General features: G+C 45.2%; 1 protein-coding gene across 1 annotated transcript in view; it reads left to right on the top strand.

Moving 5' to 3' along the window:
• CDH9 (cadherin 9) overlaps nt 1-13005 on the top strand; it is an 83324-nt gene that overhangs the window by 54484 nt on the left and 15835 nt on the right. The window contains exons 5-7 of the mRNA XM_033154403.1: nt 4662-4849; nt 10347-10600; nt 11476-11612. Coding sequence (XP_033010294.1) covers nt 4662-4849; nt 10347-10600; nt 11476-11612 — 579 coding nt within the window. The remainder of the gene's footprint in view (nt 1-4661; nt 4850-10346; nt 10601-11475; nt 11613-13005) is intronic.

The raw sequence follows: 13005 nt of genomic DNA, 5'->3' as shown, positions 1-13005 counted from the left end.
TTCTGCATAGGACAGAATAGCCCAGTCTCTACACAAAAGAACCAATTAATATGATCCAGGAAAGCTTATGAAATAATAAATATACTGCAATAAATATAGTGCCACAACACTCTTTCTTGTATCTGCTGCAACATGCTACCATGGCTACCAATCTGTAAACCTCGTAACTTCAGACTGCACATGGTCACAGTATATTTTAAAATATGTATTTTAATATAAAAATAACCTTATAAATATTCCCAGTTATAAACACACCAACCCAAAGAAAACTAGAACATCATCAGGAGTTAGTCAAGCCCTCTCCTTCATGTTCTCCTTTTGTACAAAGAGGGAAGTTTGGAGTTTTATATGACGGAGCACTAAAATAGACCCTCTGACATGCACCATGAACTGGCATGTTCCACATCGTTTGGTCTCTCACTTTGCTCTGCATAAAGTGATCTTGACTTCATCAACATAGTTTGTTCTGAAAAGAAAAGAACAACCAATGCTTCGCTGGTGACATTCCAATGTCATCCTTCATAACCTTTTTCTTATGACTGTGGCCCACAGACAGGTCACTGAGTATTTCAGGCCTCAAGTACTCATGTAACCAGTGCCAGATTTACGTATAAACTAAACACGCTATAGCTTAGGGCTCCACTCTCTTGGGGGTCCCCCCAAAAAAATTAAAGGAAAAGAAAAACTGGATGTACATTTCCAAAATATAAGATAAAAAACCAAATAAAATAAAACCTACATACAGCAACAGTGCTTTGTGTTGTGTGGGCCCCTATGATGTAAGTAGTGGGCCCCGCCTGCTAGCCTGCTCCCTGAAATATCACTTGTTAGCTCATTTCTATATATAGGGTGACTATATTCTGCATGTACTGGTTGCATACTTCTTCTTAATTGTATTTCAGTTCAACAATTACTTTGATAAAATACATATTTCGTTATGTGCAAATGGCTTTAGATACCTATTAGGTCCATAAATTTGTTGTTGTTGTTGTTCAGTCATTCAGTCGTGTCCGACTCTTCGTGACCCCATGGACCAGAGCACGCCAGGCACGCCTATCCTTCACTGCCTCCCGCAGTTTGGCCAAACTCATGCCAGTCGCTTCGAGAACACTGTCCAACCATCTCATCCTCTGTCGTCCCCTTCTCCTTGTGCCCTCCATCTTTCCCAACATCAGGGTCTTTTCTAGGGAGTCTTCTCTTCTCATGAGGTGGCCAAAGTACTGGAGCCTCAACTTCAGGATCTGTCCTTCTAGTGAGCACTCAGGGCCGATTTCCTTGAGAATGGATAGGTTTGATCTTCTTGCAGTCCATGGTCCATAAATTACTATATAGCATATATTCAACACAAAAACAGCTGCAATTTGTTGTTGACAAAGGACAGCTGCACATATAAAGGCACCCATTACCTTCAGTAGCTTAGGGCCTCATCAAACCTAAACCCGGCCCTGCATGTAATGCCTTTTTTTCATGGCTCTGCCCTATATGACAGTGTTCAGGAGCATCTCTGTAGTCAGAGCTAGTATGAAACAGGAGCCTAGCACTCTGAGATGGGCTGCAAACAGCAGATCCCACTTTTGGTAGCTTCTCTGAAACAGGTGATTGTGTTGGTTGTGATCAACAAAGCATCTGCTGTAACACTGGGCTACAAACTTCAATGTCCACATGTGTAGAAGCTTCTCACTTTCTTCTATGAAGGGAAATGCTTATTTGTCTGCACTGTAGGTTTTCTATATTATATGCTAAAACATTCTCCTGAACATGAAAGAAAATGAGGGAAACTCTGGGCTTATAGACCTCTGTGCACACATCTGAACTCCTGCATAACCGGCTGATTGCTATGTAGCATCCAGGACTGATTTATTCCCAGTGTCAGAAACATGACACATCTCCTCAGTTCTGAGATTGGATTGAAAAAGAGAACTCAAAATAGAAAGAGAAATTGCCCCTTTGTTTCCGTGCCTTTTGATCAAAGTAGGCATGATATATTCATTCGCTTAATTTTTAGTTCACCTTTCAGTTCAAAGAACATCTCCAGCATAGTTCCTAGAAAATAAAATTAGGCTTTCTAAACCATTCAATTATTAAAACAGCTAAAATATGCAATTACTATATGCAATTCAAATCACCAATCAGCCACAGCAAAAATAAACAGGAGCACACAGATATTCATTATCAACTAACTCGAAGCTTTAAGAAACAGAAATCTTCCCACCCTGGTTCAGCTTCTTAATGCAGGGATGAGATACATTGGTAGATTTTCTTAGGCAGGGAGTTCCATGGGGAAGAGACAACTACTGAAAAGACACTGCTTCTTTTAAGTGCCTTATGGACACAAAAATCTGTAGAACCCAAAGTAGGGCCGAATCTAATGACCTAATCTTACAGGGAAGTTCATACAAGAACAAACATTCCCTTAACAGCGAAAGCCTATGCATGCTTATTCAGGAGCGTGTCCAATATTATCCAATGGAACGTGGTCCCATATATGTGGGCACAGAATGTCAGCCTGGCAGAGCAATGCTTGGGCTGTGTGGCTTGGACAGAGGTGCTGTCAGGGCCGTCTTACCCATAGATGCTAGGGGTGCAGGGCACCCAGGTGCCGGGCTCTCAGGGGCACCAGGCTGAGAGTCCGGGGCCTGAGAGTTGAGTCCGGGGAAGAGCCCGCCCATCGGGGAAGAGCCCGCTGTGGGTTTGGCGACAACTGAGCCAGCAAGACACTGAGGCGGCTGGCCGGCTCCGCCCTCCTGCAAGCCTGGGACTGGGCAACCTGGGGGGGGGGGGCGCCGGGCGGATCTTTGCACTCTGGCACTGCATTTGCTTAAGACAGCCCTGGGTGCTGTCACCCCCTCCAACTAAACTAGCCTCCTGCTAGCCACTACCAACAGAGGGATGCAATCCTCAGTACAGCATTCCCCTACTGCCTATCAAACAGGTAGGTGGCAGTGCCATCAGTGGGATTCCCATTCCAGAAAACAGCAGGAGGCCTTGAAATCAGGCCTTCTGGAGGCAGGGTGAGGCTGAGATGGCCTGGGGTCCAATGGATCCCAAGCTGAGCACACTGATGTCATGTGATGGCCGTGAGCCCATTCGCTGTGCCAGCTTGCAAACAATCGTTCCACCATGAGTTGTAAAGATGCAAATGGAGTGGCAAACCCTCACCCACTGGGGACAGAAAGTTTGGATTGTGCTATAAGGAATTTTGGGCTGCTGTGATGTTGTGCATCCTTCACTTTGTATGGGAGCACTCGGCTTTTCTCAGAAGTAATGAGTGACAACTTCAACCTTTACAAAGGATTATTTGATCTAAGCAAGTTTTTCAGATGTACTCAAATTTCCCCTACAACTCTGAAGGCAACCAACATGAAAAGTGAGCAAACTGCTATGCTTAGGATTCTAATTAGAGCCCACATACTGAATGCCCCACTGCTTGCTCGGAAAGCTGATATTACTTTGAACTATGTAATATCCACACAGATCAGCTGAATGTTACCTGACTTTCCCCGCATCCTTGAGCAGAAAGGTGACAAACCCTACTGAGTAATGTGGGCTTATTTACATTAAAAAAGAGCCATCCAAAACCACCTCAGATTTTGCTTCAGGCAAAATCCAGTGGCAGTTCCATTTCCAAGATCCACCAGTTTCTGAGGCTATGTAAACTAAAGAAACCATTCTTGTTTTTAGATTTAATTTTCAAAATATGGGGTGGAGATCATTAATGCCACTAGCAGAGCCGTCTCATCCATTGGGGCTGGTGGCGCGGCGCGCCAGGGCGCAATGGCCTGGAGGGCGCCTCCGTCCTCCAGCCCCGCTGGCAGCGCCTGCCGGCAGCGCCCTCTGACTCCCGGCAAGGGAGCTGGCCGGCCACGCCACGCCCTCTGGCTGCCCAGCAGAGCACAGGAGCACAGCTCTGCGCGCCCTTCCAGCGCTTCCGGGACGGGAGGCGAGGGCGGCCGGCTCGTGCTCCTGCGCGCAGCCGGGTGGCGTGGCGCGGCGCAGCCGGGCAGCTCGCGCTCCGTGCGCAGCCGGCCGCCCACCCGATGGAGCACAAGCTGCCCAGCCGCGCCGCCCGGCTGCGCCGCGTCATCCGGATGCGCGCGGGAGCGCGAGCCGGCCGCCCTCGCCTCCCGTCCCGGAAGCGCTGGAAGGGCGCGCAGAGCCTCGCGCCGCTCCAGCGCCACGCCCCTCATCCCCCGCTCGTCCACCACCCTCCCAAGGGGCGGCAAGCGCGGGAGGGAGGCGGCGGAGAGGCGGCATGGCGGGGGCGCCGGAGGGATAGCCGCGCCAGGGTGGCAGATCCCCTTAAGACGGCTCTGGCCACTAGACAGTTAGTGCCATAACCACTGCAGGGTTCCTATTTGCATTTGAATTTCTAAACATTTGCAAGAAAAGTAGCAGTAAGAGGCTTTTTGAAGCAGTACAATATTTTCCCACCACAAGAAAAACCAAACAAAAAAACCCTTGTCTCTGACAGGTACTCCTTACCTCTGTGTTCAGATTAACTCTTGCCTTGTGGTGCTTTCCTCAACTCAACAGGCCACTGAGGAGCCTTCTCTGTTTCTTCTCATGGCATTTTAAAATTATGCATGCAGATGAAACACCTATGAATGTGCGTGCACACTCTCTCTCACACAAGTTTCTTGTGTTGTTGTTTTATTTCCCAGGCACATATCAGTTCAGCTCCCTGGAGTCTGCACCACTCGGAACTTCGCTTGGCAGGATAAAAGCCAATGACCCCGATGTGGGTGAAAACGCTGAGATTGAGTACAGCATAGCTCCCGGCGATGGATCGGACGTCTTTGATATCATCACTGACAAGGACACACAGGAAGGGATTATAACTGTCAAAAAGGTTTATTTTTCCTCCTTCTCTTTTATTGGACTTAGCACTCCAGGTCTTAGGGTGTGTGTTTTCTCCCAGACAGGAGGGAGGAGAAGGTTCCCTGTGAGGTCAGCTGCAGAGAAGCTAGCATATTATGTCTGTTCTTCTTCTTTTCATTGCCAGGTAACCGTTAAACTTCAAAACTTGAGGTGTTTTTTGTTTGTTTTGTTTTGAGTATGTCAGTTCACCCATAGAGATATCCTTGGGAGCTCAGGCCTGTCAGATGCATTCAGACGTCCCTGCATGACAACTTCTGAAGGATGGATATGTCAGGGTAAGGGAGGTGGGTTAGCTTCACAAAGCAGCCCACCAGGTGAACTCTTGCCGTTTGGTTTGCAGTGAATGGACACAGCCAAACTATGAAATCTGGTCCTGAATATAAGAGGTTTGAGGAATTCCAGCCTCTAATGAGCACATTCCATGGGCAGCCTTTGGTCTACTAATGAGACTTTCCCTGCTGCCAGGACTCTGTCAAATTTATATATATCACCACACATAAATTTAACGTGGCCTTATAGCTACTGCTTTTCCTTTAAAGGAGATGGGCACAAATTGAAATCGTGTCAGCAATACTTGGGTTCTAAGGCTTCCTCTCACCTTATTAATAAATATTTTGATGGGATCTTAACAGTCTCAAGCTTTTTGGGGGGTTGCCTCATCCCTGTGTCCTTCCTGCATGCCTGTTGGCTGTCTTCTCCACTCAAATAAGGAAACACCTGCAGGTCAAGAAATTCTGTGGGCAAATTCCTGTAAGGAACTGCTGGCTCAGGGCATCTGCTTTCAGGTCTCTCATGATCTCCCATTGGCTAGCATACAGATGACCTTTACTCATAGGTTATCTTAAAAGAGAGAGAGAGAAATAATAATTTGTGAGCCAGAGCAAACCTATACCCTGTCTCTCCATAGAGCAAGGAGGTTGAGGGATAGACATATTATTTATATTTAGCAGTGTGGTAGCTAGAAGACGCCTGCTTCTTGGGAGAAAAGCAATGACAAACCTAGACAGCATCTTAAAAAGCTGAGACATCACCTTGCCGACAAAGATCCGTATAGTTAAAGCTATGGTTTTCCCAGTAGTAATGTACGGAAGTGAGAACTGGACCATAAAGAAGGCTGATCGCCAAAGAATTCATGCTTTTGAATTATGGTGCTGGAGGAGACTCTTGAGAGTCCCATGGACTACAAGAAGATTGAACCTATCCATTCTTAAAGAATCAGCCCTGAGTGCTCACTAGAAGGACAGATCCTGAAGTTGAGGCTCCAGTACTTTGGCTCTGGTCCATGGGGTCACGAAGAGTCGGACACGACTGAACGACTGAACAACAACAACAACAACAGCCAGCTCGTAGCTAGGCATGGGTTAAATTGTATACACATTAGAATATTTGGACAGCTTTTTGCCATAGTGGGGACCACATGCCCTACCATGGGCATAACCCAGATTTATGTTTGGGGGGCAGAACATTTGTTGGGAAAACAATGGTATATATGTGTCCAATACAGTTATCCCATTAGTACAAGGAATCCCACATGTGCAACGAGACTTCCCCTCTCTCCTCTCCCTGTGCACACCTGTGCCCCCCCCCAAAAGACTGTTCTAGGATTTCCACACACCCCAACCCTCCAGAGCTGATTAGGAGTTGGGTGGGTGGAGAGAAGAGGGAGATGGAGTCCTATTGTGCAGGCCAGGGGCGTCGCTGGGGAGGGGCGGTGGGGGCGGTACGCCCCCAGTGACAGGGTGAGCAGCGGCGGGTGGGGGTGACAAGCAGCGGCCCCTCCCGCCACTCCCACGCGCCGCTGCGCCCTCCGTCACCCCGGGAGCAGCAGCACACAGATGGGGTGCTGCCGCCGCTTTTTTCGGCGGGGGGGGTCGACCAGCGAGGGGGGTTGTCACGCTTGTCACCCCCTCCTCGCTGGTCACCCCCCCGCCGAAAAAAACCGCGGGGGGCGGGGAAAGCCTGGAAAGGAAGCAGAGCAGGCGCGTTTAAGCACCGCTCTGCTTCTTTTCCAGGCTTTCCGCCCGCTATTTTTCGGCGGGGGGGGGGCGACCAGCGAGGGGGGGTCGCGCTTGTCACCCCCTCCTCGCTGGTCACCCTCCCCCACCGAAAAAAACCGCGGGGGGGAAAGCCTGGAAAGGAAGCAGAGCAGGCGCGTTTAAGCGCCGCTCTGCTTATTTTCCAGGCTTTCCGCCCGCTTTTTTTCGGCGGGGGGGGGCGACCAGCGAGGGGGGGTCACGCTTGTCACCCCCTCCTTGCTGGTCACCCCCCGCAGAAAAAAACCGCGGGGGGGCGGGGAAAGCCTGGAAAGGAAGCAGAGCAGGCGTGTTTAAGCGCCGCTCTGCTTCTTTTCCAGGCTTTCCGCCCGCTTTTTTTCGGCGGGGGGGGCCCGACCAGCGAGGGGGGGTCACGCTTGTCACCCCCTCCTCGCTGGTCACCCTCCCCCTGCCGAAAAAAAGCCTCGGAAAGGGGGAAATCCCCCTTTCTGCATACACGTGCGTCGTGACGTCATGATGACGTCACGACGCACGCGTCGTGCCCCTCCCCCAGGGGGGTGCCCCTGCGCTGCCGCCGCCCCCAGCAGCGCAGAGGCTAGCGACGCCACTGGTGCAGGCAGAAGAGCAGGTTACAAGAGAGTAGTAACCCAAAGCACAGGTTACCCATAGACTACTATAACTCTTCACTGGTTCATATATTGAGCTAGAACAGCACTGCAGTAGCTTGGTGGATCAATGCTCTCCACTATACAGATGGACCCTGCTTGAATTGTGCCCTTCACACAAGCCAAATCCGTCAAAATGGAAAGCCTAGAGGAGATCATGTGAGATGCAGCATGGTGTGCCTAATCCAACTGCGCACAGGGCAGGCCCAGTTCATATCGGAGGCTGTGTGCAGAGTAGCTTGCACTGCTCCTACACCTCTGCCAATTCACCATCATCTCCCAAGGAATGTAAGAGCCATAGTAACAGTCACCCAATTAAAATCACGAGTTTAAGTGACAGCAAAGCAGGAACGGTTTTACTAAAATTCCAGTTGCCTTTCTGGGTTTAGATTTACTTTGTCAGTACAACATCACATAGTTTTACACTGTAATTCCAAGGGCTGAACTAAATGTTAATGAATGTGCCATTCACAACTCCATATTCCCTTTGTAATATTATTATGAGGATTGTCAGTGGCATTTTCTGGGTTAAGTGGGTGAATAGGAGGACACCTGGGCAAAGCTAAACATCCTCTGTTCTTTCCTGATCTTCCCCTGATGAACGTTTTTTTCTTTCTTTGTTGAGTTCAGCTTTAGTTAAAAATGAGCATCCTGAAGGTGGCAAGATTTATCCTAAATGAGAACAATTTCTGGCTCACATATATATATATTCCACTGATTGTTACAGGACTATGTTTAGAATGGGTGTAATTTTGAGTCAACAGCAATTAGTAATTGATTTTGTGGATTGAAGCTAATGGTGCATGCAATGTGCAGTGTGTTTTGGCAGATCTCAGAGAGATGAAACAGTGATTTGTATTGATGGATATATAAGAACCAACACACCCACCCCAAACAAAACTTTTAAAATGCCACAGTAGGCAAAATTAAGTTGACGAGGGGCACTTTATCAGAGCCATTATTATTTCAGAGATCATTATTGCAGCAATTAAGGCTGCAGTCCCTAAGCCCATTCACTTGGGTAAGTAAGTTTCATTGATTTCAATGGAATGTACTCTGAAATAAATACCGGAATTTTGTATGGGTCTGGTGCATAGGTTTTGAAGATTGGCATGACAAATATATAATGATACTTAGCTCTCACAAATTTATGCTGGATGGATGAAACAAAATTGTGAGTGTACTTCCCCAAGGTGACATTGAAAATTTGGTTCATGCATTGTCCATCATGTGCGGGTTATAAGAAAAGTCTGAAAATGGGATATTTATTCACCTCTGTGCTTCAAAAGCTGTGACAAGAAATAGCAGCCAGCAACTGCAACAGAGGACAAGAGGAGATGGAAAGTTGCTTGGTGAGAGTTCCCTTCCACAAAATTTAAACTATGGAAGTGTCTTCACAGTGGTAAAGGGTGTATCTGTTACTGTGGAAAGCAGGAACTAAAACGAAATGGGACAAACATACTAGCACAGTAGTACCTTGGTTGTTGAACTTAATCCATTTCGGAAGTCTGTTCGACTCCCGGAACCGTTCAACAACCAAGGCGTGGCTTCCTGTTGGCTGCAGGAGCTTCCTGTGCTCAATCAGAAGCCATGGAAGCCATGTCAGATGTCTGGCTTCCAAAAAACCAGAACACTCATTTCCGGGTTGGCTGCGTTTGGGAGCCGATTTGTTTGGGAGCCAAGCCGTTTGACAAGCAAGGTACCAAAGAATGGCAGAAAACATTTAATTAGATATTGGTAGTGATATATAGCGGTGGAAGTCAATCAATGTAATTTTAAAAACTGAATCATTCTTTTATTCTTTTACTTTCTTTTTTTCTTTTTTCTTTTTTTTCTTTTTTCCCTCTTTCATTCTCTTTTATGTAAATCTGTATATTTATGTAAAATTTATAAGCTTTTGTATACTTCTTTGCAATAAATAAATAAAATTTAAAAAAGACAACCAAGGTACCACTGTACTTGGAAATGGGATGTGTCACGTACAGTAGGTCTTACATGACCGAGGAAGGAGAATTTGCAGTGGGAGCTAGGAACATAATCCATACCTAATGTTGGATTATGACCGAGGAGAACCAAGTTCAACTCCCCACGCAGTTATGAAGCTCACTGGGTGACCTTAGGCCAATCCAAATCTGTCAGCCTAACTAGCCTCACAAATTCATTGTGAGAATATAATTAGAGGAGGCGGGAACAGGTGCACCACTTTGAAAAGTGGGACATTGTATTAGTAGCTAGCTCTATACCTTTTTTCCACTGTCTTTAAAAATTATCTAAGCACATCAAGCTAATAAAATAAAATTTACCAAGAGTAAAAATGTAGCAAGATACTGCCTCGTTTATCGTCTTTCCCCCACAAGACACTGTCAGAAATTTAGAAAAGGCCACTGAGAACATATTACCATGTTTCTCTCCCCCCCCATCCTCCATCATTTTGTTGTGGTGCAATAGAACAGTTGGAAAGCTGTCTTGGTGGATGATAGATAAGAACATAGGAATCTGCCTAATAGCAAGTCAGGCCATTGAGCCCTGTATTATCTGCCCTGTTTGGAAGTGACTCTTCACATTTCCAGTCTTACCTGGAGATGCAAGGACTTGAACCTGGGACCTTTTGCATGCAAAACAGGTGTTCTACCACTTAGTAGTATGACTGGGCACAGGACAGATAGAAATTTCAGAGTTAGCAAAAAGATTTATATCAAGTGGTCTCCAACAATACTAGTTCTACTTAGTTATCCTACTGAAATGTAGTTGTTTTTCTATGTGACATTCTTTTCCATTTCTTCTCCCCCACCCCACCTTTGACTGCAAGCAATTAGATTTCGAAAAGAAGAATCTATATGCCCTAAAAGTGGAGGCAACCAACGTTCATCCTGACCCTCGATTTTTCTACCTGGGACCATTTAAGGACTCAGCCTTGGTCAAAATTTATGTGGAAGATATCGACGAACCGCCAGTGTTTAGCATACCTTCTAATTTACTAGAAGTAGATGAAGATGCCAGGGAAGGTAGTATCATCGGGCAAGTGGTAGCTCAGGATCCGGATGCAGCAAGGAACATAATAAAGTAAGTCAACTTCCACAAACAGCACAAATATGCATCGAATGTGCAATGTCCTTGGATTTCTCTAACAAAAAAAGGAGGCATAAAACCTTAAATCTTGCTTAACAGCCATTGCTGAAATTTTGTGATTTGAAGATATTATTGAAGTGCTTACTAATTTTAATAAGGATAGGTCCACCTTACTATAATTATTGCTATTAATGTCATTAGCATTTTATTATTATGTGTTACACTAAGGAGGTCAGAATGGATTATGTATGGTTCTTGTGTGCCACTTTGAGCATTATTTGGAAAAGTGACATATAAATAAATTGGATGAAGGTAGCTCAAAAGTAGTCTCTTATCAAGGCAACTTAAAAGGCCAAAATCATCAGCAGTAAAACTGCAACATGTGACTTCCTACCATTTTTCTAGAACAGTCCATATAACACTTCTTTTTGAATAGTTATGTTTACTTCAGTGGAAATTCACATCACTGTTTTGTTGTTACAGAGTTGTGAATTTCATTATTTGATGCATGACTCAGTAAGAATCTTGGTTCTTCACATATTGTGTTTATATTTTATATTATATGTTCAGTTTATAGATTCACCTGTTTCAGTTATAATATTACATAGCTTTGACATCTGGCATTCAGTTGTTTGGATGTTTGGATTCTGGTTTCTTCTGCCCTTTTACTATAAGGTTCAACTCCATTTTTATGTACTGTAAAAATATTTAGTAACGTATTTTGGTCAGCACAGCAGTTAAATTTTTTTGTACATATGTACTGGTTATAAAGTGCAATATTTTAAAACCTCTGTTAAATGTGCAAAAAATTAATTAAAATCACAGTATGACTAGAAGACCAAGAGGAAGCATGTGTTGTAATTTGACAGATATACTTTGGATCGGCACACTGATTTGGACAGAATATTCAACATCCACTCAGGAAATGGGTCCATATTTGTCTCAAAGACACTTGACCGAGAAGCAGCCCCATGGCACAATCTCACTGTCATAGCAACTGAAATCAGTAAGTGGCAGGTGCATCCTGGTGCATGGTTTTAAGTGTTTCCATATATATATATATATATATATATATATATATATATATATATACACACACACACACACACACACACACACACACACACATACACACACGCACAATATCACACCCAGTACTGCAACAATATATTCTGGGCAGTATCCAACTAAATAGCTATGATAGTGTAATGATTTTTAGCTGCACAATGTAACTTCCACACTACCCTAAATCTGCTCTGGGTTTCTCCCCAACCCTCTGGAGAAGATGTAGGTGACATGTGGGGAGGTGTGGGGAGGAGAGAAGCAGTTGGGGCAATTACTTCATACAGCTAAAAGTTGTTGGGTTAGTGTAAATGTTATGTTAGAACCCCCCCCCCACACACCCACACACACACATGTGTCACTTATAGTACTGTAACAATATATGTGGTTTTGAAATTGTACAGATCCGTGCAAAATGTATTGTTACAGTTTAACGCTTAGACTACAATGCTATGTACACTTCTCTGGGTGTAAGCCCTGCTGAACTCAGTGGGACTTATTTCTGAGTAGACATGCAAAGGGTTACATTGTAAATCGTAAAAGAGAATGCAGTGGTACCTCAACTTACCGAATGTTCCGAATGAACATTTGTAGGTCAAAAAATCCGTAAGTCGAAAAATGCGATTTCCCCATAGGAATGCATTGGAAACGAAAAATTCATAAGTCGAGTAAACCACATCTAAAATTTGTAACTTGAGTAAACCCCATCTAAAACCGCCAACGGATGTCCTTTGGATGTCGAAAAATTCGTAGGCGTGCGGTCACTTTTTTCATTCGTAAGTCAAAAAATTCGTATGTTGAGTAATTCGTAAGTCGAGGTACCACTGTATGCTGTTTATAGAACCACTCAGGGGTTGAAATGGTCTCTTGTGTGTTACTGTAGTTTTTATCAGGGGGTTCAATAACAACACCTAATAATATCATGAGATGGTTCCCCAGTTAATATTTAGAGGCCCTTTTGTGTATCTTTCTTGAGAGGACTAATATATCTATTGCCAAACTGGTAGTAAAATATGTGTATGTTGACATGTCTCTTAGATCTGCTCAACTCTCTCTCTCTCTCTCAGTTCTATTCTGGCTGTGGGAGGTAGAAAAGGAGTGGTGAGGTTGGTGTGGTGCTAATACGTTGACAGAGCCAATTTGGTACTCTCACAGATGTGTTTGCACTACATCGACCTCGTTTCTGCCTTATCTCACCCCCTCTGATTCTCAGTATGCAGCAGTCACATGAATGACCACAGGTCATGTGAGCAGCGGCTGCCCACCAAACCACCCACTACTGGGAACAGCCCAAGAGTTTCAGCAATAAACTTTTTCCCTTCTGAAAAATAAAGTCT

Source organism: Lacerta agilis, chromosome 7 (genome assembly GCF_009819535.1).
Source record: "Lacerta agilis isolate rLacAgi1 chromosome 7, rLacAgi1.pri, whole genome shotgun sequence".
NCBI lineage: Eukaryota > Metazoa > Chordata > Lepidosauria > Squamata > Lacertidae > Lacerta > Lacerta agilis.
This window is presented reverse-complemented; position numbering and strand designations above follow the sequence as displayed.